The 27,760-nt window shown below is 41.7% G+C and overlaps 1 protein-coding gene across 5 annotated transcripts in view; it reads right to left on the bottom strand.

Moving 5' to 3' along the window:
• Positions 1 to 27,760, bottom strand: part of ryk (receptor like tyrosine kinase) — a 284,985-nt gene that overhangs the window by 131,786 nt on the left and 125,439 nt on the right. For all 5 annotated transcript variants that reach the window (XM_043701687.1, XM_043701689.1, XM_043701684.1 and 2 more), the window contains one exon: positions 8,314 to 8,439. In XM_043701687.1, the coding sequence (XP_043557622.1) occupies positions 8,314 to 8,439 (126 nt within the window). The remainder of the gene's footprint in view (positions 1 to 8,313; positions 8,440 to 27,760) is intronic.

Genomic DNA, 27,760 nt, shown 5'->3' with positions numbered 1-27,760 from the left:
CAAATCCATCGAATTCAGCACCGCCTTCCTAACTTGCAATCTTCTTCCTGACCTCTCCGCCCCCCCCCCAGTCTGACCTATCACCCTCACCTTGACCTCTTTCCACCTATAGCATTTCCAACGCCCCTCCCCCAAGTCCCTCCTCCCTACCTTTTATCTTAGCCTGCTGGACACACTTTCCTCATTCCTGAAGAAGGACTTATGCCCGAAACGTCGATTCCCCTGTTCCCTGGATGCTGCCTGACCTGCTGCGCTGTTCCAGCAACACATTTTCAGCTCTGATCTCCAGCATTTGCAGACCTCACTTTCTCCTCCATACATAGGCTGGATACTTGCATTGAGAAATGACAGTTTAATCTAGACAAACATGAGGTGAAGCACTTTGGAAGATTTAATGCAGGAGGGAAGTATACAGTAAATGGCACAATCTTTTGTAGCAGCAACATAGAGGGATCTAAGCATACAGGTCCACACTTCCCTGAAAGTGGCAACGTAAGTGGTTAAGGTGGTCAAGAAGGCATATTGTATGCTTGTCTTCATTGGTCAGGTCATACAGTATGGAAACTGGCAAGTAGTGTTGCAGCTGTATAGAACTTTAGAACATAGAACTAACTGTACTGTGCAGAACAGACACTTTGGTCCACAATGCTTTGGCCCACAATGTTAGACTACATTTAGAATATTGTGTATAGTTGGTGTCACAACACTGCAAGAAAGATATGGAGACTTTGTACAGAGTACAGAAATTAATGTTTTTAGATTAGATCGGATTCCATATAGTATGGAAATAGGCCCTTCGGCCCAACAAGTCCACACCGACCATCCAAAGAGAAACCCACCCAGACCCATTTCCCTCTGACTAATGCAACTAACACTACGGGCAATTTAGTGTGGCCAATGTACCTGACCTATACATCTTTGGACAGTGGAAAGAAACCAGAACACCCAGAGGGGGCCTACGCAGACATGGGGAGAATGTGTAAACTCCACACAGACAGTCGCCCGAGGCGGGAATAGAACCTGGGTCCCTAGCACTGTGAGGCAGCACTGCTAACCACTAAGCCACCGTGCCACCTATAAAACAAGAGCAAGACACATGTTGTTCAAACACCTCAAAGCTTAACAAGAGCAAGTAATGGTGATGGGGCAGTACACTGACCTGGTGGCACAATATTGATAATGAAATGCCAACATTTTGTCTGGTGTTAGTTTCAACAAATCTTTTAAACTAAGGGCAATCTACTAAAAATCACAAGCCAATTCTGATCCAGAATTACATAGTTTTCTGGCAGGCACATAAAAGTGTTGATGATTGCTTTAATTTGGTGCACAGTGTTTTCTTAATTTGTGTGGTTAATTTGGACCCCAAACCCAGAAAACCTTAGTGCATGTTCGCCTGTGTTATATGAAAGTAGTACTGGCAATTAACAGTTCATCTGGAAAATTTATTTCACAGCTTGAGATCCTTTCTTTTTGAATGCAGGATAGAACTCTGATCTTTAACAGGCCTATTATCCCCAAGATTGTTTGATTGCTTCAAGTTCTTAGTACACAGTTTGAGTACGTATTTAAGTGAATTCTATCCTGCATACATATAACCACTCCTTTCAATACTGATACAGATTCTAATCTGTCTTACTCAGATTTATAGCATCCATTTCACAGTTCACCATGCTGATCTACTTTTACCATAGCTTTTCCCACTTATGTAGTGTGTCATTGTAACCTTCTCTTCCACACAATGTACCGTGTCGCCAGACTGAAGAGATTCCAGAAAAAAATCTCATTATTTATGTTATATCCATGGTGAAAACCAAGGTGCATTCTTATCTGGTTTTTAGGGTATTAATTATGAGGGGAAATTTAACAAAATTGACAAAGAAAAAAACAAAGAACTGCAAATGCCAGAAATCAGAAATTGCAGGAAAACCTCAACAGATCAGGGAGCCTCTCAATCATCTGGAAAAGGATGGAAGTTGTCTTCAACTGTACTAGCAAGTAGCACCTGTGCAGCAATAACCTGCTGATGATGCCCAGCCCCCCCAGTTACTCAGCTCCTGACCTGATTACAGCCTTGGTTCAAATATGAACAAAAGAGCTAAACTCCAGATGTGAGATGTGCGTGACAGCCCTTGACATCAAGGCTGCATTTGACTGAGTGTGGCATCACAGAGTTCTAAGAAAACTGGAATCAATGGGTACTTGGGAGGGGCACTTGGGGGAAAGCTCTCCGGTGATTGGAGTCACATCTGCCAAATGGGAAGATGGTTGTGGTTGTTGGGGGCCGCGTGGGGTCAGTCATCTCAGCAGGGGTTCCTCTTACCATCATAAGGTAAGAAGTAGGAATGTTCGTCGATGATCGCACAATGTTCAGCACCATTCACACCTCCTCAGATACCGAAGCAGTCCATGTCCAATCTGGGCAAAATCCAGGCTTGGACTGACAAGTGGCAAATAACATTCACATTCCACAAATACCAGGCTATGATCATCACCATACAGAGACAACCTAACCATTGCCCTAGACATTCAAAGGTGTTTAATCACTGAATGCCGCACTACCAACATCCTGGGAGATGTTGTTGACCAGAAATCAACCAAACTCACCACATAGACACAGTGGCTACAACAGCAAGTCAGAGGCTAGACATACTGCAGCAAATAACTTACCTCATGACTCCCCAAAGCCTGTCCACATCCCCAAGGCACAGGTCAGGAGTGTGGTGGAGCACTCCCCACTTACCTGGGTGAGTGCAGCTCCAACACCTCTTAAGAAGCTTGACACCATCTTGGACAAAGTACCTCGCTTGATTAGCACTACATCAACGAGCATCCATTCCCACCACCATTGATGGTCAGTAGCAGCAATGCATATTATCTCGAAGATTCACTGCAAAAATTCACCAAAGATCCTCAGACAACACCTTCTAAACCGGGCATCATTTAGCAGATTATTGCTGTGCAGGTGCTGCTTGATAGTACTATTGATGATACTTCCATCTAGAAGGACAAGGGCAGCAGATACATGGAAACACAACCCCTTGCAAGTTCCCCTCCAAGCCACTCACCAGCTTGACTTGGAAATATACCGCCATTTCTTCATTGTTGTTGGGTCAAAATCCTGGAATTCCCTCCCTAATGGCATTGTGGGTCAACCTAAGAACGTGGACTGCAGCTCACTACCACCTTCTCAAGGACAAATAGGGACAGGCAATATATGCTGGCCAGCCAGCGATGCCAACATCCCACAAATGAACTTTTAAAAAAAGCATCTGTGCAGAGAAAGCAGAGTTATGTTTCGGGTCCAGTAACCCTTCTTCAGTTCTGAAATGTTAATTCTGCTTGCTCTCCACAAAACCTGTTGAGTTTTTCCAGCAATTTCTGATTTTGGACAAAATTGGTTTGTTCTCACTTGAACTATGAAGAATAAGCGTAAACTTGATACAAGTGGCACAGTGGTTAGCAATGCTGCCTCACAGCACCAGAGACCCGGGTTCAATTCCCGCCTCAGGCGAATGACTGTGTGGAGTTTGCACGTTCTCCCCGTGTCTGCGTGGGTTTCCTTCGGGTGCTCCGGTTTCCTCCCACAGTCCAAAGATGTGCAGATCAGGTGAATTGGCCATACTAAATTGCCTGTAGTGTTAGGTAAGGGGTAAATGTAAATGTAGGGGTAGGAGTATGGGTAGGTTGCGCTTCGGTGGGTCGGTGTGGACTTGTTGGGCCGAAGGGCCTGTTTCCACATTGTAATGTAATCTAATCTAATCTAAAGTTTACAAAATTATGAGGGGTATGGAAAAAATGGACAGTTGGAGTCTTTTTACAGGGTAGAAATGTTAATTACTAGGGGAGGGTGGTAAGAGCCTGGAATGCACTACTAAAGCTGGTGGTGGAGGCAGGTACAATAGCAACATTTAAGAGGTAAGTTCACAGATATATGTATAGGCAGGGAATAAAGCAACATAGACCGTGTAGAGGCAAAAGGTTTTTAATTTAGAAAGGCATCATATGTCAACAGGTGGGCCAGTGTTATTGTGTAGGCTTGTCAAATATTTTGACCTTCATAACAGAGATTGGTAAAAGTTCCTTCCTCACACTAGTACCTTGTTGAGCTGCTTTCTTTGGGGTGTTTACAGTGGACCCCAACAAGAAGATCGATGCAAAATACTGGATTAAATCATCTGCCATTTCTCTGTTTCCTGTTACTAATTTCATAGTTGCATCCTTTAAGAGTCTCTGGCTGACTTTAGCTACCCTCATTCTTCTTATTCACCCTGGAAGCTCTTGCTATTTGTTTTCTTAGTTCTTGCCAATTTACTTCCATAATCAATTTTCTTCCTCCTTACTGTATTAATTCTTTGATCATCTGTTGCTGGTTCCTAAAATATTCACAATCATCTGATCTACTAGGAGCTTTCATCACTTGCTAGGCCTTATTTTTTGAATGAATATTCTCCTTGACTGTTTTGTTAACTACAAGTCCTCATTCAGTCCCTGATTTTGACCAGAATAAAGTCTTGCTAAGTTTTATGAAACATCTGTTTAAATATCTTGAAAAACATTAATGTCTGTAAGTCCCCAGAGCCTGATGGGACCTATCACAGTATCCTGAAGTAAGCAAGGGAGGAGATTGCTGGGGCCTTGAAAGACCTGTGTGTTCTCTTTAATGACATACAATGTCCCAGAAGACAAAGAGTGGCCAATGTTGTTCCTTCGTTTAAGAAGGGCAACAAGGATAATCCTGGAAATCATAAACTGGTGAGCCTTATATCAGTGGTAGAGAAATTATTGAAGATGATTCTTAGGGTACAGAATTTAATCGCCTTTGGAACAGGATGGACTTATTTGGGATAATCAGCATGACTTTATGCGGAGGAGTTCTTGTCTCATGTTTGATTGAGTTTTTGAGGAAATAATGATAATGACCGAACAGGTTAAGGCAGTGGATATTGTCTACATGGACTTTACTGAAGCATTTGACGAGATTCCTCATGATCCAGAAGATTTAAGTCACATGGTATCCATGGTGAGTTGGAAGTTGGATACAAAATTAACTTGGCCATAGAAGACAGAAGGTGGTTGAGGAGGGGTTTTGTAGCTGAAAGTCTGTGACCAGTGGTGTGCCACAAGGATCAGTGCTGGGATTTCTACTGGATAAAAATATAGGTGACATGATTAGTAAGTTTGCAAATGACAAGGAAATTGTGGAGTTGTGGACAGTGAGGAAGAAAGTCAACGGATACAGCAATATATGGATTAGCTGGAAAGTTGGGTGGAGAAAAACCAGATAGAATTTAATTCTGACAAGTGTGAAGTGATTCATTTTTGGAAGTCAAATGGAAGAAGCAAGCTTACAATAAATAGCAGGAACCTTTGGAGCATTAATATATAGAAGGATCTTAAGATCAAGTCCATTGCTCCCTGAAAGTGGCAATGCAAGTGGTTAAGATGATAAAGAAGGTATATATGAAGCTTGCCGTTATCAGTTGGGGCACTGAGTATGTAAGTTGGCAAGTCATGTTGCAGCTGTATAAGACTTTAGTCGGTCACCACACTATAGGAAGGATGCAGAGATCTTAGAGATGGTGCAGAAAAAGGTATATCAGGATTTTGCCTTGATTGGAGTACTAGCTCTGACAGAGGTTGGACAAACTTGGATTATTTCCACAAGAGTGCCGAATACTGAGTGGCAACTTGACAGAAATATATAAAATTGAGAGAGGCATGGATAGGGTAGTTAATTAGAGTCTCTTTAACAGGATGGAAATGTAAAATACTAGTAGAAGCAGATGCAACTGCAACATTTATCAGGCATTTAGACAACACATGAATAGGCAGGTAACAGAGGAATATGGATCATGAGCAGGCAAGATGGGATTAGTTTAGAACGTTTGATGGTTGAGACAGACATGGTGTGCCGAAGGGCCTGTACATGTGCTGTACAATTCTACGTTCTATGTCTGCAACTGCACATCTATTGGCACTCCCCTTCATCCATTTTCCCCAGCCCACTTTGCTTACCCTTTTTTTTTTCCGTATCTTTGTAATTGCAATTCTTCAAATTGAGCACACTGGTTTTAGTCCTTAATTGCTCTCCCTCAAACTGAATTTGAAACGCTCCTTCATTGCAATTGCTACCCTTTACAGAATGCTGAACTATCTCATTGCATATCATTAGGATTAAAACAGCCTGTTCCTGGTTAGGTTCTGCAACATACAGATCTAAGAAAGAATCCCAGATGCATTTCACTAATTCATCATCTATGTCACCTCTGCACATCTGATTTGTCTAGTCAATATGCAGATTAAGATCACCCACAACAATTGTAGTTCCTTTCTTACATGCTTCAGTATTTCTTGACTAATACTTTGCCCTATGGTGAGGCACTTCTTTGAGGGCATATAGACAACTCCTACCTGTGACTTCCTTTCATTGCTATTCCTTATTTCCACCCAAACGGATTCAGATCATGATCCTTCAGGATTTATATAAATGACTTGGATGTGAATTTAGCTAGTGAATATGGTTAGTAAGTTTGCAGATGACACCGAAATTGGTAGTGTGGTGAACAGACAAGAAGGTTATCTCAGAGAATTCAACTCTAAATTCTTCCGTATTCCCAGTAATCTTTAATCCCCTTGTGAACAAGCATCTGTTCTACTCTGCCTTAAAATATTCAAAAATTCAGCATCCACTGCCTTTTGAGGAAGGGAATTCCAAAGACTTTCAAAACCCTCCAAGAAAAAGTTACCTCAACTCTATTTTCAACAGGTGCCCTTTTTGGCTTGAATGGCTTTCCTGTACCATGATGTCATAGTCAGTTTGTTCATTGATACTGTAGCCTCAGATTGTGTCAACACAAACTGGGAGAATCTCAGTTCTGATGGAGAATGTTAAGGGCTGAAACTGCTCCTAACATTCACATGATCAGAGATGCCTCATTCGCTGTCATCTTGGATTATGGACCAATTGGAATACTCTATCCTGAAGTGCTGTGACTATCTCATAGAACAAAATGTCGAGGTAGCTTTCACTCCTGCTGTTGAGCTGCAGAGTGTATCGCTTAGTCTCCAGCTCAGTGACTCAGCCGAAGTATCTCAAGCTGCAGACACTTGTTTCAGCCATGTTTGTAGTTGATCGTACTAGCTTCCAGGAACTCCCACATTCTGTAGCCATTATGTATCACCTCCCCTGATGCCTTCAGAGTTTTTAATAACTAATGCATTATTTTACTGATTAAATTTTAATTAATGCTACTATTCTTTCCTATGCTTAAATTTTTCCAATTTCAGTCAGAAAAGTCAAAGAAGTTTACAGTGATATGTTTGTTTCAGGCCGACGCTTGTATGTGCAAAAGCAGATGCAAACTATACTTCTAATGTCTTATGTGCAAATGCTGTTTGTATCTCTAACACATAACACATTAGTAGTACGATTTGTATACGAGTGTTGACAAAGTAAGAAACAGACTATTTTGCCTTTCTACAGTCTGCACCAAGCAATCATCTGTTCCTCCACTGTGCCATCTGGTGGCAGCTACCTGCTACATTAACATTATTAAGAAATAAAACAATGACTACAGATTCACCATCTTTTTCTAATTGTTGTCTGCATAATAAAACATCAAGGACCCGATATTTTGATATGACATTACATATCTGACATTTATGGTCTGTAAATCAATTTAGCACCAAACTAATATACATAAAATAAAGCATCTGTGCCTTTTAGTATGCCTAGCCATTAATCTAGCGTTTTGTAAATTCGTGAACACACTTATAATAGTCAACAGTCAGAGAGATTCATATAGCTACATTGTGTACACTATGTAGGGAGGGACATGAATACAAAAACAAAATACTGTTGATTCTGCAAATTGAAAATAAGAACCAAAGTGCTGGAAATATTCAGCAGCTCAGGCAGCATCTGTGGGGAGAGAAAGAGGGTTGAAGTTTCAGGCTGATGATTATTTCATCTGATGCAAGAACAAAGGTCTGAAAGATGATTCTATAATCGGGAGAACGAATATTAGTGTTGTGCAAAATGGGTTCAAATTGCATTATGACACACAGTGAAATCTGAATTCAATAAAAACATCGAAAATGAAAAGCTACAATGTAACCAATGTCGAATGTTGTAAAAAACACTTCTGGTTTGCTAATGACCATAAGGGGAGGGAGAGCTGCCATCCTTGTTTGTGGTTGACGCCTACCTATTACTAGATTAAGGATGGACGATAAATGCTGCCCAGGCAAATGACGTCCCACATCCCATGAATGAATATGTAAGAAAATAAGGAAACTCAAATTCATTACCTTCCTGAAGAACATCTTTGAAAGTGACTCTTTCTCTGGAAATTGCAATGTCCTTTACTCTGGCCTTTGCTTCTGCCAGTGTAACACTTTTGAGATCATTCTTTTCTATCCGCAGTGTTGGGTAACCTACAAAGAAAACAAAGTGTAAAGCATTTCATCATGACCCTATATTAACTCATCATGACCCTATATTAACTCATCATGACCCTATATAAACTCATATGGTGGTTGCATTCAAAATCCACAGGATGCTTAATTATACCAATGATAAATAGGGCTCGACGAGGACAGAGAATGATCAGGTGAAAGGGAAGAGGAAAATAATAAAACAATGTACAAAATAAAATGTATGTTGGAAAAGAAATGGAACTAACAATATTTTGTTTAAAAAACTCAGGTTTTTTAAATTATGGTAACAGTCAAAATTATACATTAAACTCAAAATGTTAGTGTTCAGTCAATTGTGAAAATCAGTGTCTTTCATTTTTAGATGAAAACAAACAATTCAAACAATTAATATTTAAATGAAATAGATCAACTATATTTAAAATAATGAATTTGATCCAAAGTGAACAAGTTGCAGATTCAAGGTTTTGGGCAACCGGTTTTAGGGGAGTGGGGCGGGGGAGTGGGGCGGTGGGGGGGGGGAAATCGCAGCTACTAGCAGTGGCCTGGAAACTGAATGGTCATTTGAGGGAAATTATATTGCAGGCCTAGGGGCACTGGATCAGAGAATGGGTCTGACTGGATTGCTGTACATAAAGTCAGTATGGCTCGATAGCATGGTCTCTCTGTGGTTAGCACTGCAGCCTCACAGCGCCAGGGAACTGGGTTCGATTCCCCCGCCTCGGGAACTATCTGTGTGGAGGTTGCACGTTCTTCGCATGTCTGCGTGGGTTTCTTCCAGATGCTCCAGTTTCCTCCCACAGTCCAAAGATGTGCAGGTCAAGTGAATCGGCATGCTAAATTGTCCATAGTACTAGATGCATTAGTCAGAGGGAAATGGGTCTGGGTGGGTTACTCTTCGGAGAGTCATTGTGGACTTGTTGGGCCAAATGGCCTGTTTCCACATTGTAGGGAATCTAAATATAACTGGACAGTTTCAAATTCAAGCACATTTCTTTTATTAGCTAAACAATGAGCAAGTATATGACAAATGCCAGGAATGAAGATGTTTGGTGTATAGATAATAGTGGCCCTCTACTCTCAAAGGCAAGACTAAAGTCTAATGATAATGACTAAAATTAGTGATTGCTCAGTGTTTCCATATCTTAATTACTGCAAATTCAAAGAGTACGTTACACTGGATCTGAAAATTAATGACTGTCATATCTCATCAATTTGACCGAGTTCTTTGATGAAGTGACATAGGCAGTAGATGAGGGTAGTGTTGTGAATATTGTATATTTGGACTTTCAGAAAGCGATTAATACAGTGCCACAAGGCAGGTTGGTTAGTAAGTTTGGGATTGATGGGTACTTGGCAACATGAATTAGAAGTTGGCTAAAAGATAGGAAACAGTAGGTAGGTACATAAGGGTATTTCTCAGATTGGCAATGAGTTGAAGGTGATGTTCCCCAGGGATTGGTGTTGGGAGCCGTGCTTTTTCTGATTTATATAAATGATTTGGAGATGAGCGTTGAGGGCAAAATCTCTAGATTTGCAGATAACACGAGGTAGGGAGAATAGTGAATTTTGAGGATGGCGCTGAGCACCTTCAAAGGGAAGTTGACAGGTTTACCAATGGACAGACACCATGCTGATGAATTTCACTGCAGAGAAATGTGAGGTAAAGCACTTTGATGGAGGAAATGCAGAGAGACAATACAAGCTCAACGGTACAACTTTGAGGGAAGTACAGGAGCATTGAATCTCTGGGTTCAAGTGCTGGTTATCTGTAGGGAGCCAGACAAGCTGAAACAGCTTATAGGATCCATGGGTTTATAAATAGATGTATAGAGTATAAAAGCAAGGATGTGACGCTATAGTCTAAATTCATTGGTCAGACCACATTTGGAGTGTTGAGTTCAGTTCCGGGCACCTTATTTAAAGCAAGATGTGAAAGCCTTGGAGACAGTGCAAAGGAGGTTTACTAGAGGAATGAGGAAATTTTAGATACAAAGAAAGGTTAATTATATATTGGGCTTACTCTATTTGTATCAGACAAGATTAAGAGATTACCTTTTTGAGATGTTCAAAATTATAAACAATTTTGACAGGGTAAAGGATATTTTGTTTCCACTAGTTAGCGTGTCAGTAACTAGGGGTCAAAATTTCAAGATTGTTAGCGAGAGAGCTAGGAGTGAGACAAGGAGAACATTTTTTACTCAGCGTTATTAAGATTTGGGATGTGCTGCCTGGGAGAGTTGTGGAACCACCGATTCCATGCAAGGTTTCAAAAGAGAGCTGGATATATTTTGAAAGTGATGAATTTAGAGGGCAATGGAGATACAGCTGGAGAATTGGGACTACCTGGTTGCTCTTTTGGGTCAAATGGCCTCCTTCCATACTGTAATTTCTATAAAAGCAGATATAATTGCTGGTTTTATAAACGCATGAGACACATTAAGATGTATCTTTAGTAAGGAAGAAAACTCCAGTATTTTACGATTGTAACTAAATGAAGCTGCATGAAATACCAATAGTTTACTTCATTAAAATAATTTCAGGAAGGGCGGGGCTGCTTCTGTCATTTAGCACAATCATTAACTCTTCAGTTTAAATCAGTCATCTCAGCATTCCTATACCAATTGGTTCTCCAATATTAACCTGTTCTCACGGTGCAATCCCCAACCCCATCTTCAATTACTGATGAGAAATATGCCCCAATCTGGCATTCAGCTTCAGAGCCCAGAAGGTTCAGTTAATGGCTTGTTCTGTGTTAATCTCGTTTCAGCCAACAAGAGTAGCAGGTTTGTAAAATTATGCAGCTTTGTGGTACAATGTGCTTGTGTACCAACCACCATTCCTCAATAGCTTACCATCACCCTCTCAAAGACCATTAGGGACAGGAAATAAATGCTGGTCCAGCCAGTGTCACACACACATCCCATGACTGAATGGAAAAAATGTAATAAATTTGTAATTTGCAAACTCTAGTAATGAGACCAAGAATGTTGAGAAAAAGAGCTGAGAATGTTAATCCTGATTTATATTGAAGTGCGAATATGGTGCAGAGTGATCAACAAAACTGTGAATGACTGTGAGGGACAGGTAAGAAGGATCAGATCATTCTCAGGGGGTGGTCATCATAATCATTTAGCTCAATGGCAGACATGCCATTACTTGAGCAAGGCATTCGTACCCACTATTAAGCACAGGAGAAATTAGCAGAGGTCTTGCAATAATAAGCTAGGTATCTAAGAATATTATAAATAACAACAGGAGCAAGCCCTACACTTTTTCAGCCTGCTCCACTATCATGGATAATCTTCAGCTTCAATTTGATCTTCATGATTTGTCTCCAGATAATTTAATTCCTTCAATATCTGAAAGTCAATCGATGGCTATGCTGAACATATGCTACAACTGGACACCCTTAACTCCCCAGGATAGAAAATTCCTAAGATTCACAACTGAATGAAGAAAACTTACCTCAACAAATCTACTTCTGTTGAAACCGCAACCTTGAGTTCTGGACTGGTCAGTCAGGGTAAAACACCCTCCTAAAATCTACCTTGTAGATATATATAATATATACTGCTATGTATTTTAATCAAATCGACTGGCTTTTCTAAATTCAAGGAAATATTATTGCAATACACTAAATCTTACATGGGGAAACCCCACACTCCTGGATCCAGTCTGATGAGGTGCAGTCTCTCGAAGGCAAAAAAGCCTTCTGCAGGTAAAGAAACCAAAACAGTACGCATACTCCAGGTGTAACTTCTCCAAGGCAGTTGCAACAAAGCTTTTCCACCCTCATTCTCCAGTACATTTGTTATAAAATCTAAAGATTCTTTGGTTAACTGACTGTTTGCTTAAACACAATGCTATTTTCCGGTGTGTATTTTCCGGAGAGTGGGGGGTCCTCTGAATGACAATGGTCTCTTACCGTTTAAAATATTTGTAATTTCTCTTTCAAAGTGAATGACTACATACGTCCTGGAATTAAATTCCACCTGTCATGCTCTTCCACACTCACTTCATGCAATTAGAGCCTGTGTAGGCTTTATGTTTATTCCTCACTGTTTATTTTTTCACTAGACACTGTGACATCAGCGAACACTGCTCCTTCACCTTAATGATGAATATCGATGATATACAACTGAACTACAAACATTGATCTTGGCTGAATATGAATTGTCCAAACTTCTTTGTCTATTAACAAACTTCAATGGATGCTAATATATTACCCTAAATTCCATTCCAACATAGACGAGGAGGAGTACACCAGTCAGCCTCTCCACCATTCAGTAAGATTAAGGCTGATATGATCTACTCCCCCTTCTCACCTGTGTCGATATCCTTACACACCACCCCCTGCTTATCAAGAATCTATCACTTCTGCCTTAAAAACATTCAAAGACATTGCTTCCACCATTTTTTGAGGAAAAGCATTCCAAAGACTCAAGCTCGGAAAAACATCTCATCATTGCAGTCTAAAATGGCTGAATTTTTACGCTTGAACAGTGACCCTTAGTTCGAGATTCTCCAACATCCATCCTGTCAAGACCATTCAGGATCTTGTATCTCAAGATCCATAAGTCTTAATTCTGCATACTAACCTGTTGGATCATATCAAATTCTTTTGAAATGCATAACAATGACCTGATTTCACTCAGCTATTCTAGAAGCAACCATAAAAAAGTCAATAATTTTACCAAATACGATTTCCCTTTCATAAATCTGTGGTGATTTTGCTCAACTATATTGGGATTCTCTAAGGTGTTCTGTTACCACCTCCACCAATGTCCAAAACAAACCTAAAATCTTCCACAGTTATCTTGACCACACCTCCTCATGCCCTGCCTCTTGCAAGGATTCCAGTCCATTCTGCAGATTGTCATTCGCTTCGTACCTGCTTTGATAATGGCATTTCCTTGCCACTGCCTCCAACACGTCCTCCTTTGTCCTCAACTGAAGAATCCCCCTCTCAATGGTGTTGACAAGGCCTTCAGCTTTGGCTTCTGAAAATGTCCTGCACTTTGGCATTGCCCCTTCTCAGAACAATAGGACTTCCCTTGTCGTCACTTCCTATCCCATGAGTCTCTGCCTTTAAAGGGTCATCCTCTACCATTTCCACCACCAGCAGGATGCCACCACTAAACACATCTCCCTCTCTCAATTGTCAGCATTCCACAGGAACTGTTCCCTCCTTGACAACCTGGTTCACTCCTCCATCACATATAATGCTTCCCGACTCCCCATAGCATGTTCCCATGAGATCACAGTACAGGCAGTTCTGCTATCACATTGTACTTCTGTTTTCATACAATCCTGAGTTATAAGAAAATCGCTTGATAGCAGCACCATTTAAACTAATGGGGCTGGAATCTCACTTTAACTAATACATGCTTTCAGTGTCTCCAATTCATCAATTGCGTTCTAGTGAATTCACATTAATGAAACGTGCATCATAGCAGGACAACCGTAAGTGTAACAACTGTCCATTCACTTCTTCCATCCTCATTGTCCACGGCCCCAAACACAACATCCAGGTGAAGCAGCATGTTACTTGTACTTCTGTCAATCTAGCCTACTATATTCACTGCTCACAATACAGCTTCCTTTACAATGGCGAGACCAAACGCAGACTAGATGACCATTTTCCAAAACACCTGTGCTCTGACCCTAGGAATTTCCCCAACCTTCTACCATCTTGTCATTTCCATTCTGAACATGGTGCAATGTTCCAACAATGCACAATGCAATTCGAGGGTCAATACCTCATTTTCTGCTGACACATTTTACCTCCTCTAGAACTCAATATGAGAACTCAATCTGTTCTTATTTTGCATCTTGTTTACTTTGCCTTCATGAGGGAGAACCCATTCTCAGCCTTTCATACCATAATTTACATCAATTTACATCATCTACTCTTTCACTGCCATTAATAACCCTATTGACTTCTGCACTGGCCCTTTGGCCCTCCTCAATCTCTATCAAAAGTATAAGAAAAAACATTTTCCAACCACTTTCAGTTCTGAAGATGAGTCCTCCTGAACTCAAAACATTAGTTCTGTTTTTTTCTCTCCTGATACTGCTCACCCAAAGTTTCTCCAGCATTTTCTGTATTTGTTTCAGATTTCCAGCATCCACAGTATTCCATTTTCTGTTTATGTACTTTCCCAACAATTGTTGGCTGGATAACTAGACTGTAGTTATTTTCTTGTTTTCTTTCCTTTTATTCATGAATAGAGAGCTTCTGTTTGCTACCTTTCAAATCATGGGAACCACTCTGGGATCTAGGAAATTCTGCACATTCAAAATCAATGTATCCATTGTCTTTGTAGGACCTCTTCTAGGAGATGCAGGCCATCAGGTCCAGCCAGTTTTGTTGGTTAACCCCATTAATTTCCTGAGTACAATTTATTTATCCATAATCTCTCATTTCTTCTTTCCACAAAACCCTTGCTGTTGCCATTGTTTATAGAACGCTTTTGTTTGCCGGTAAAAGCATTTGCTTAATGCATCTGCCATTTCATTATTCCCTATTACAATTTTGTCTGTCTCTGCCTGCAAATGCATTTACTTTTGCTAATCTCTTCCTTTTTACATATCAATACAGTAGGTCCCTGATTTACAAACACTCATACTTAGGAATGTCATCATTTCATGTACTTACGAATAGCTGCTTTTCATTGTCCCACATTGTGTTCCCATGCATGCTTGCAAACAACTCAGGAAAGGAACCTATTTACAATGCAAGGGTTGCCTGTACAATCTCTTATAACCTGTTTTCTTCATCTCTTGCTAAATTATTTTCATATTTATTGCTCTCATAAATTATGGAATCCAGTGTATTTGAAAGAGCTACTGTAAAGCAACAATTTAAACTGAATTAAACACAGAGAGAACAGCAACTTGGAACATAGACAAAATTGTTCAATACAATTTGTTCTATTGCAGCACAGTTCAAGACTGTCATAGCAAAGACTTCAAATTAAGCATATAATAAAAATGAAACTTTTCTTTCTTATTCATAGGATGCACGTGTCATGCACCATCCCCAATTACCCAGACTACAGTTTAAAGTCAATCACATTACTGTCAGTCAAGTCATACGTAGGCCAGACCAGATAAGGATGGCAAATTTTTTTCCCTAAAATAACTTAGTTTTAGTTTTATAAAATAAACTAAAGATAGTTAGATTTGGGACTGCAAGCTGCATTGATTACTAGATCAAGTAAATCACTTGATTACTGAGTAGTTTTAATAAAACTGGAACATAAGTGTAATGTTTGGGATCAGGTTCACCTTATTAACTATGAAGTACATGATTGAGGTTATTATCCTGGGCCAATCAGAAAAGTGTTGGCTGACCAAAAACAAAATAAAACCAGCAAATTAGAATCTCTCAGTTGAGAACTAACTCTGAGTTGATTGGCCATGCAATCAGTGTATTACTACTGTTCCTTTTTGAGCACTGATTTCTGAGCTAGCTGGTCAGACAGCCAGTTTGTTACTGTTGTATTTCAGTTCTCATTAGGGAACTGTTATTTTGTTGTTTCACTGGCTGATTACAGCCTGTGTTATTCTTTTTGTTTTTGAGTAAGGGCTCTGCTGATTTTATGGCAGGGTTTGGCTCTTGCATTATGGTTTTTAGCATTTACATGTGTTTTGCATATATTTCCAACTTTTGGTATTTGGACTGGGCCATAGTGAGTCAACTGCACACCTACAAATGAACTGAACCTCTGAGTGGATGAGGCCTCTGCAAAGACTAAACACCTGTGTGTGCTGTGAAGTGTGCAGATTCTGCCTTTTTGACAGTTGGTTTTATCACCTATAATGGGTCTGGCAAGCCTTATTGTGAGCCACAAGGTTTGTAGGTTGTCCTGAAAGCTGTCACCCTGATAGTTGGATGGTGGGTAGGATGCCCTGAGAACCAGAAGGAAGGTAGGCTGTCCTAAGCACTGTTGTACTGGAAAGGTACTAGGACGAGCTGGCTTAGGAGCGGCTGGAAGGTGTGTAGGGTGGACTGAGAATCGGATGTCATGTAGGCTGTCCTGATCATACCAGGGTGGTAAGGGGATGGGCCAGCTTACAGGTGACTGGAAGATGTCAGGGCAAGCCAAGAGGTGTTGGGGAGGGCTGCTCCATAGGTGAGTGGCTGGAAGGTGGGAGGGCTGTTTGCTGGTTTACCGGGCTGACTGTGTAACATGCACTGTTTTCTTATTTGGTTGATCAAACTGTTTTTTATGTGTTAGGATCTAATGTTTCCTGTTTCCTCTTATGGTGGGATGTGGGGTTTGTCTGCATTTCCTTGTGACTTGGTTGTTTATCAACTAGCTCCTCTGCAAATCTGGCAGAATGGCTATCTTGGCCCCCCATTTTCAGCTGGAGATCTTGGGGTCAAGGAGACTGTGCCAGGCCATTTGCTTCACCTGACTGTGGTTGGGGAGCACAGTGCTTCACTTCGTGAATGTCTACGCTCCTGCGGTTGACCCAAAGCAAATGGGATTCTAATGAAGCATCTGCTCATCTTGTCTCCACTAACAAAGGCCAGTGCATTGTCCTCTAGGGAGATTTTACCTGCACCCTCAAGCACGAGGACGACAGCAGTGCTGAGTTTGGCATCAGGAGGTGGTTGAGGAACTTGATTAAGTCCTTACATCTGACCGAATCCCTGTTCCTGAATCCATTGTCCTCACCTTCGTGAGGCCTGGAGTCGGCGCATTCAGAATCGACTACATGTATAGTTCACTTTCATATGCCTTCTGCGTTCTGGTGGCCTCCGTGTGGCAGGTGCTGTGCACAGACTATCCCATCGTGAAGGCAGAACTTCTTCCATTCAGTACCTGGCCCGGGTGTTAAAGTTAACAACTTGCTGCAGGAGGATAAGCAGTTCCAGGACTCGTTCCATCAGTTCTGGGCCAGCTGGAAAAGGAAGCTTCCCCTCCTTGAGGCTATGGTGGGATTGGGCACGGCTCACATCCATGTCTTCCATTGAGGTATGACAGAGGTAGAAATCCAGGTTTGAGGAATAGGAGCATATGGTGTTCAATCTGGAGTCATGTCTCCGCCAGCCCAACGTGGACCCAGTTCTGGGTGGGTTGTACGAACAGAAGGCTACTGTGGGCAGACTTGCAGCTCGTTAGGTCCTGGGGGACATACGTGAGGTTGCAGATTCAGCTCTTCTAGGACTTGGATTGTGGGTTCCCCTTCCACTTGCAATGCGCACAACCCATCAGCTCCTTGTGCTGCTGGCCAATGACTGGTCACTTGCTTCCGATCCAAAAGGCAACAGGGTCCAGATTTCTCTGGATCAGTCCAGCGAGGATGCTCTCAATTCTGTGGGAGGACCTGCCGCAGCTCAACCTGGAAGACACCAGAAGGCTTGACACTCTCTTCACCTTGGAGGAGCAGACTGGCTCTTGAGGGGCAAGTCTTAAGGGTTGACTGTAGAGTTCTTCAGTGTGTTCTGGAACATCCTTGGGGAGTGTCTTACAGCCAGACAGCTGCCCCTTTATTCCTTTTTGGAGCAGGGCGGTCATCGTGTTGCTGAAGGGGGACCATTGTTCCTTAAAGAACTGGCATCTGGTCTCCCTCCTTGGCACGGATAGGTGTTGGCTTCTCGCCTGGCTTCTCTGCTGTCCCACACAATCCCTCGTGACCAGTCATACACTGTCCCAGGCTGGAGGATCCACGGCAGTGTCCATCTGGTCCGGGACCCAATCCTCTTTTGCCAGTGGATTGGTCTGTTGAGTGCATTCCTATCTCTATCAGGAGCAGGCATTCAACTCTGTGTCGTCTCTGGACTCTGTGGGAATTCTGGTTCGGGACACAGTTTGTCACCGGGATCTATACACCGCAGTGTCCAGTTAAAACTAACAAGTTTAGGAACCTCCACAATCGCAGGTTCGAGTGGCTGTCGGAGGGGAGGGCTGTGGCTGCGAGTGTGACCAGGTTTGGTGGCAGGGGCCTAGGTTGGATGCTGCTGCAGGAATCAGTGCACATGTCAATGGTACACATCCGGTTCATGGCCACTGTCATCCAATGCCTTAAAATGGCAGCGCTCAGAACCAACATTCTGCACCTGTTGAAGGATGCTCAGGAATGTGATAGAATCTTGTCTGTGGGTACACGTGCTTTTCCTGAGAACCTGTGCCCCACAACCTGAGCCATCTATGGAATTTTATTTTTCATGTTCTTTTTAAAAGATGTTTAACAGCAGGCCCCGTACAGACTGTCCCTCGCCCACCATCCACTTCTCCTTTATCCAGTGCCCAGACTTGCCTTGGCATGCCCAATTGCCACTGGGCAGCAGAAATCCCCAGTGGAGGGTGTTGTAGATTGCAGTGATTCATGGACTTCCTGCCCAACTGTTTGTTCTGTGGACTATGTGTGTATATGGGATGTGGGCATCTACCCTCCTTTTTTTGGTTTTCTTAAAGGTCTTTTATGTTTTTAGTTGCCCTTCAGCCCTACACTCCTGATCTTTGGGTATCTAGTGTGGAGGGAGAGGCAAGTCAGAGGATCTCCTTGTGGGTCTGCTCCTAGGCCTGACCAAGTTGACCATTAACAAGTCCAGGTAGCGGGCTATGGAAAGGGTTGTTATGGCTAAATGTCTGCCCCTCTTCTGCAGTTATTGACACTAGCAAGCCACTCAATTCAAGAACAAATAATGAATGCTGGCTTTGCTTGTGATGCCACATCCTCAAAGAATAAAAAATCTATGCCACTGATTATATAACTGTTAAAATTAACTGAACTATTTATCAATAGTAGGAAAATCAAAATGATTAAAGGGGAAAATAAAGAAACATCTGGTGGGGGAAGGAAACTGAAGCAGTATGATTGAGCTTGAAGTGAAGAGCATTAGACCAAGGCAAATTTCACTAAGAGGAAGAGATTGCTGAGCTCAGCACCACTGTAGGCTTGGACTGTATTTGCTTCAATGCAGGTAGACAGATGAACTTATGAGCCTAGATTAATGCATGGAATTATGATGCTGTTGCTATCACAGCGACATAGCTGATGTTGATGTTAGATGAGACAGAGGAGAAAGTAAGAGGTGGGGGAGTTGCATTACTGGTTAGGGAGGACACCCTGGACATATCGTGCAGCCAGGTATTATGAGTAGAGCTCAAGAATAACAGGGGTGTAATCAAAATGCTAGATCATACTTTAGACCTACCAGCAAGAGATAGAAGAAAAAGTCACATTCTGAAAAGATGTGAAAAATAGCAGTTGTTGTAGTGGGTGGCTTGGACTCTTAGTGCTGGTGGTTTGGATGGGGAGCAATTTGTTAGGTGTCCAGGAAGGTTTTTTTTAAACAGTATGTGGATAGCCCAACAAGGGCGGAGGCCATACTGGACCTGGTATTCGGAATGAGCCTGGCCAGGTATTCAAAGTTTCAGTAGGTGAGCACCTTGGGAATAGGGACCATAATTCTGTAAGTTTCTGGATACTTACAGATAAGGACCAGTGGACCTCAGATGAAGGTGTTAAATTGGGGGATGGCAAACTAACACAATTAGGCTAGAATTGAAGAATGCAGATTGGGAGCAGCTATTGAAGGTAAATCCACATCTGACGTAGGAATATTATAAAGACCAGTTGATCAGAGTGCAGGACATTTACTTCTGAAAAAGGAAAGGAATTCAAGAACTCTGGATGACAGGAAATTATCAGAATCAAAAAGAAGCATACTTAAGCTCTAAGCAACCAAAAATTGACAAAGGCCTTGAAGAATATAGAGAAAGTAGGAAGGAGCTCAAACAAGGAGTTACAAAGGCTAAAAGGGGTTACTAAACATCCTTGGCCAGCAGGGTTAAGGAGAATCCCAAGATATTTCCTCCATATTAGGTGGCAGAGGAATAGCTAGGGAAAGAGATAAGGATAAAGGAGAGAGACTATTTTAGGAGCCAGAAGAAATGGGTGAGATCCTTAATGCGTCAAAGTGTAGTGTTGGAAAAGCCCAGCCTGTCAAGCAGCATCTGAGGAGCAGGAGAGTTGAGATTTCGAGCATGAGCAGCTTTCTGATCTTCAGAATCTACAGTGTTCACTTTCTCCTAGGACATCCTCAATGAGTACTTAATGTTGGTATTCACTGAGGAGAGGGACATGAGGGATGTTGAGATTAGGGAAAAGTATGTGAATACTCTTGGGCAGGTCAACGTAATGAAGGAAGAAGCGTTGGATGTCTTAAAATTTATTAAGGTTGACAAATCACCAGGAGCAGACGGGATCTATCCCAGGATACTGTGGGAAGCGAGTGAGGAAATACCAGGGGCTTTAACTGATTTCTTTGTGTCCTCTTTGGCCTCAAACAAGGACTGGAGAAAGGCCAATGTTGTTCCTTTGTTTAAGAATATAAACTGATAATCCAGGTTACTACAAGCCAATGAGCCTGACATCAGTGGTGGGGGTGCTTTTGGAGAAGACAAGATTACATCATATTTGGAAGCGAATTGACTTGTTAGTGACACGCAGCATGGTTTTTATGGGAAGGGTCATGTCTCACCAATGTGATTGAGTTTTTTTGAGGTGCAAGAATGATTGAAGGAAGGGCAGTCGACGTTGTCTGCATATACTTGAATAAGGCATTTGATAAGATAGGTAGGTACAAAAGGTAGAATCTCATGGGATTCAGGGTAAGCTGGATAGGTGGATACAAGTGTTCAGTCATAGAAGACAGATTAGTTGTGGAACGGTGCTATCTGGAATTGTGGTGTTCAGTAACTAGTGGTGTTCTGCAAGGATCACCTTTGTTATGTTTGTAAATGATCTGGAGGAAAGTGCAGGTGGTCTGATTAGAAAGTTTGCAGATGATACCAAAATTGATGGAATTGCAGATAATAAAAAGAAGAGGTTGGACAATCTTGGATTGTTTTCACTGGAAAGATGGAGGTTGAGCAGTGCCCTGACAAGTGGTAACAAAATTGAGAGTTTTGGATAGGACGGATAGTCAGATCTTTTTTTCCTGGGTGGAAAGGTCAACTGCAAGAGCACACAGGTTCAAGGTGAGAGGGGGAAAAGTTTAATGGAGAAGTGCAGGGAAAGATTTCTCAGAGGATGGTGGGTGCCTGGAAAAAAAGTCAGTGGAGGTGGTGGAAGCAGGCATTTTAGCAACATTTAAGGCATATCTTGACAGACACATGAACTGGAGGAGAACAGGTGGATAGAAACAGTATACAGACAGTAAGTAGCTAGTTTAAATAAGGATTAGGAATCGGCACAGGCTTGGTGGGACGAAGGGTTTGCTTCTGTGCTTTTTGTATTATATCTAGAAACCAAAGATATAAGGAGTCTTAAAGAATTTTGAAAGGGAAAAAACTTGTGTATCCAACTTCAATGAAATTTTTGAAGAAGTATCAGCGGATAATTTATTATATTGTGATATATCTATACTTTCAGGTAGCACAAAACTTGAGTCAGTAAAGGAAGACTACAACAAAATACAATTAGACATTAATAAACCTGTAGATTGGAACTATAATTGACAAATGGATTTTAATGTAAGCAGGTGTGAGTTATTACATTTTGGTAAGAAAATAGTGATTAGAAAATCAGAATCTAAATAGATTACAAATACATCTGCCACAGATAAAAGCCATAATTAAAGCAGCCTGAGGCCTATTACAGAGATAGAATTGAAGACAAAGGAGGAATTTGGCTAAATTTCTATCAAATCTTGGTTAGATCATATTGCATTCTCCATATATCCTTTTTTATAATATGATGGACAGTATGTTCAAAGAAGATTTTGAAGGATGACACCAGAACTGAGAAGTATGACTGGGGGAAGCAAACTGGTAAAGTAGTTGTCCTTTTGAAAACAATGCTGAAGTCTAACTGTGGTCTTTAAAACTGAGAATTGTTTTGCTGGAGTAAGCAGAGAATGCTGTGACTTGGAGGCTAATATAACTGAGCGCAGGCAGAACGAGGAACCAGCTATCATAATGCTTCTATTTATTTAGTGACTTTTATATAATCCTGGGAATGAAGGGATGTTGAGTGTGCACTCATTACAGTTTAGAAGAACCAAAGGCTACCTTATTGAAAGATACAAGACTTTTAAAACCTGACAGGTTAGATGTGGCATAATTACTTCTCCTTGTGTGTGTCTGGGACCAGAGAGTATAATTTCAGAATTATGGGTCACCCATTTAAGAAACAGGAGGAAGAATTTATTCTGAGGACAGTGAATCTATGGATTTTCTTTAAACCACAGAAGGGTGTAGAGATTGAGTAGTGAAGTATTTTCAAAGGCTGAGATAAACATTTTTTTAAACAGAAAGGGAATCAGATCCTGGGCAAAAGCCAAGAAAATGGAGTTGAGGATTACCAGATCAGTTGTGATCTCATTGAATAGCCGAGCAAACTTGATAGGCTGAGTGGCCTACATCTTCTGATTTTATCCCAAAATCAATGCAAAACTAAACATGGTATCAATACCACATATGTTATTAGTACAGATGACCCAAAAAAAACATGATCAATAAGAAGGTTTAAGCAATGTCTTTAAAGAGGGATAATGAGGTACAGGCATGGGAAGGTTCGGAAAAGACAATAGACAAGATCTTTTCCCTGGGGTTGGGGAGTTCAGAACTAGAGGGTATAGGTTTAGAGTGAAAGGAGGAAGATTTAAAAAGGGGCAACTTTTTCACATGTATGGAATGAGCTGCCAGAGGAAGTTGTGGAGGCTAGTACAATTACAATATTTAAAAGGCATCTGGATGGGTATATGAATGAGAAGGGTTTAGCGGGATATAGGCCAAGTGCTGGCGAAAGGGACTAGATTAATTTACAAAGAACAAAGAAAATCTACAGCCCAGGAGCAGGCCCTTCGGCTCTCCAAGCCTGAGCCGATCCAGATGTACTATCTAAACCTAAGCATTTGTATCCCTCTGCTCCCCACCTACTCATGCATCTGTCCAGACACATCTTAACTGAATCTACCGTACCTGCCTCTACCACCTTTACTGGCAACGCGTTCCAAATGCCCACCACCCACTGTGTAAAGTACTTCCCGTGTGTATCCCCCTTAAATGGTCCACCTCTCACCTTGAAAGCATTACCTTTCGTTATTGAATCCTTCACCCTGGGAAAAAGCTTGTCTCTATCCACCCTGTCTATACCCTTCATGATTTTGTAAACCTCAATCAGGTTCCCCCTCAATCTCCTTTTTTCTAGTGAAAAAAAACTAACCTACTCAACCTCTCTTCATAGCTAGCACCTTCCATACCAGGCAACATCCTCGTAAACCTTCTTTGCACCCTCTCCAAAGAGTCCACATGCTTTTGGTAACGTGGCGACTAGAACTATACACAGTATTCTAAACGTGTCCGAACCAATGTCTTATACAATGTTAACATGACTTGCTAGCTCTTATACTCAATATCCCGTCCAGTGAAGGCAAGCATACTATATGCCTTCTTGACCACTCTATCCACCTGTGCAGCAACCTTCAGAGTACAATGGACCTGCACTCCCAGATCTCTCTGCCCATCAATTTTCCTCAAGGCTCCTTCATTCATTGTATAATTTGCTCTATAATTAGACTTGCCTAAATGCATCACCTCACATTTGTCTGGATTGAAAGCCATCTGCCACTTTTCCGTCCAACTCTCCAGCCTATCTATATCCTCCTGTATTCTCTGACAGTCCCTTATGCTTTCTGCTACTCCACCAATCTTTGTGTCATCTGCAAACTTGCTGATCATACCAACAGTGCCCTCTTCTAGATCATTTATGTATATTACAAACAACAGTGGCCCCAATACTGACCCCTGTGGAACACCACTGGTCACCTTTCTCCATTTCGAGAAACTCCTTTCAACTACTACTCTCTGTCTCCTGTTGCTCAATCAGTTCTTTAACTACCTAGCTAGAACACCCTGCACACCACGTGACTTCACTTTCTCCATTAGTCTACGATGGGGAACCTTATCAAACACCTTACTAAAGTCCATGTATATGACATCAACAGCCCTTCCTTCATCTAACAACTTGGTCACTTCCTCGAAGAACTCTATTAAGTTGGTAAGGCACAATCGCCCCCACACAAAACCGATCTATTTATATTTAGAAAAGAATGAGCTTATCTCTCAGTACCCGCTCCAGCAACTTCTCCACAGACGTCAGGCTCACTGGTCTGTAGGATATCTATTAGACATGGATGAGTTGGACCGAAGGGTCTGTTTCTGTGCTGTACATCTCTATGACTATAACTACACAGCTGAAGTTACAGTCACCAATGACAGAGCAAATAAAATTGGAAATGCTTCAAAAGGGCAAAATTAGCTGACACTTACGGTTGAAGGACTTTAAAATACAGACCTGAGAATCATAATATATCAGAACCAGAGTGATTAGGTTGAATGGGGTTTGGTGTGTGTGCAGGTTTTTGTGCAGGCTAGAAAGTAGGAAGGCAGCCAGGACTGGGTTGGACGGTTAAATCTAGATGTGACAAAAGCATTGGCAAGGCTTTCCACAGCAAATTATCTGAAGGATAGGCAGAGTTGGATGAAATGACAGAAGTCGAAATTGGCAGTCTTAAAGGTGTCAAGAATATGTAATCAGAGGCTCACCTTCATGTTAAAGATAGAACATAGTTCAGTACAGGCCATTTAGTCCACGATATTGTGCCAAGCATTTATCTTAATCTAAGATCAACCTAACCTGCACACCCCTCAATTTACTGCCATCCATGTGCTTGTCCAGCAGTCGCTTAAACGACCCTAATGTCTCTGACTCTACTGCCACCACTGGGAGTGCATTCCACGCACCCACCACTCTCTGCGTAAAGAACCCACCTCTGACTTCTCCCCTATATCTTCCTCCAGTCGCCTTAAAATCCTCGTGACAGCCATTTCTGCCCTAGGTAAAAGTGTCTGGCTATCTACTCTATCTATGCCTCTCATTACCTTGTACACCTCTATCAAGTTACCTCTCTTTGTCCTTCTCTCCAGTGAAAAGCACTAGCTCACTCAACCTCTCTTCATAAGACAAGCTCTTCAATCCTGGTCAATCTCCTGTGCACTCTCTCTAAAGCATCTACATCCTTCCTATAATGAGGCAACCAGAACGGGACACAAGATTCCAAATATGGTCTAAACAGGGTTTTGTAGAGCTGCAGCAAAACTTCACGGCTCTTAAACTCAATCCCCTGTTAATGAAAGCCAAAACACAATACGCCTTAACAACCCAATCAACATTGAGGGATCTATGTACGTGGATCCCCAAGATCCTGCGGTTCCACCACACTGTCAAGAATCCTGTCTTTAATCCTGTACTCAGAATTCAAATTTGACCTTTCAAAATGAATCACTTCACATTTATCCAGGTTGAACTCCAACTGCCACTTCTCAGCCCAGCTCTGCATCCTGTCAATGTCTTGTAGCCTGCAACACCACAGACTGTGTGTCATCGGCAAACTTACTAACCTATCCTTCCACTTCCTCATCCAAGTCATTTATGAAAAATACAGAGGCCCAAGAACATATCCCTGCGAGACATCACTGGTCACTAACCTCCAGGCGGAATACTTTCCATTCACTACCACTCACTATCTTCCTTCAGCCAGCCAATTCTGTATCCAGACAGCCAAATTTCTCTGTATCCCACACCTCCTAACTTTCTGAATTAGCCTACCAAAGGGAACCTTATCAAGTGCCTTACTGAAATCCATATACACCACATCCACTGCTCGAACTTCATCAAGTTGCCTTGTCACATTCTTGAAGAACTCAATGTGGCTTGTGAGGCATGACCTGCCCCTCACAAAGCCATGCTGGCTATCTTTAATCAAACTACATTTTTACAAACAGTCATAAATCCTGTCCCTCAGGATCCTTTCCAGTACCTTGCTTACCACATACACAAGACTGACTGCTCTGTAATTCTCAGGGATTTCCGTTTCTTGAACAGAGGAACAACATTCGGCTCCCTCCAATCAGCCGGTACTACTCCCATGGAGAGTGAGGATGCAAAGAGGCGCAGCAATCTCATCCTCACTTCCCGTAGTAACCTTGGAGCGTCTTGTCCGGTCCTGGGAACTTATCTATATTCATGCATCCCACAATTTCCAGCACATCTACTTTCTTAATATCAATATATTCAAGCCTATTAACCTGGTCCACAGTGCTCTCTCTCGTAAATATTGAAGCAAAAAACTCATTTGGGGCCTCCCCGACCTCTTCAGACTCAAGGCACAAGATGACGTCAAGGCTGTGGACAGTCTGGTCAGTCTCAGATCTTTGCCAGGATGTTGTGTGGAACTGGTTGCTGATGAATGGAATTTTTGGCAGGAAGTGAAGACAAAAGCTTCTGCAGTCCCAATATTTAGTTGAAGGAAATTTATGCTCATATAGCACTGGATGCTGGTCATGCAAACAAACAACTCCAAACAGTGGAAGAGGCCAAAAGACATACTCTGGATGTCTTCAAAGTACAGGTGGAAACTGGTACTGTGTTTTCAGATTATGTCATTTTGGGACACCATGAAGATAAGAAATAGGAAAGGACTAAAGTCAGATCCTTGAGGGACACCTCAAGGATAAGAAGCAATGTGGATGATTTTCTGGCTCCAACAGGATATATAATAATAGAACCAATAAAAGTGGTAAACATGCTTATAAGGGGAGGTTTGATAGACATACGTGGCAGAAGGGAATAAAAGATTATGCTGACAAATCTTTCAGAGAAGGAAATGAGGTGTTGCGAGTAGACCGTCTTGGCCATACTAAAAGGTTATGAAGCACACTAAGGGGAGGCAATAGCCTAGTAGTATTACTGCTGGACTGTTAATCCAGAGAGTCAGGTAAAGTTCTGGTGGACCAGGGTTCAAATGCCACCACAGCAGATAGGGGAATTTGAATTCAATTAAAATGTGGGATTAAGATTCTAACTATGACCATGAAACCATTGTCAGGAAAAACTCATCTGGTTCACTAATGTCCTTTAGGACAGAAAAATTCCATCCTTACCTGGTCTGGCCTATATGTCACGCCAGACCAAAGCAATGTAGTTGAATCTTAATCGCAAACTGGACAATTAGGGATGGAAATAAAGGCAGGCCTAGCCAGTGACACTCACATTCAGTGTATAAATAAAAAAAAGCAGAAACTAATCAATGTAACCCAAAGTCAGAACATGGCATTGGGATGCAATTGCTCCAAGAAACTACGAACAATCAGAAATGACTTATTTTGTGTGCTTACTAAACATTGGACCAGTTGGATACTGGTCTATAAATAATTAAAATAAACATTTAATATTTGCTGCATATTTAATTTTGCACATTACTTAGTTTGAAAACAACATCCAAATCCATTTT

The sequence above is a fragment of the Chiloscyllium plagiosum genome, chromosome 13, assembly GCF_004010195.1.
Source record: "Chiloscyllium plagiosum isolate BGI_BamShark_2017 chromosome 13, ASM401019v2, whole genome shotgun sequence".
NCBI lineage: Eukaryota > Metazoa > Chordata > Chondrichthyes > Orectolobiformes > Hemiscylliidae > Chiloscyllium > Chiloscyllium plagiosum.
This window is presented reverse-complemented; position numbering and strand designations above follow the sequence as displayed.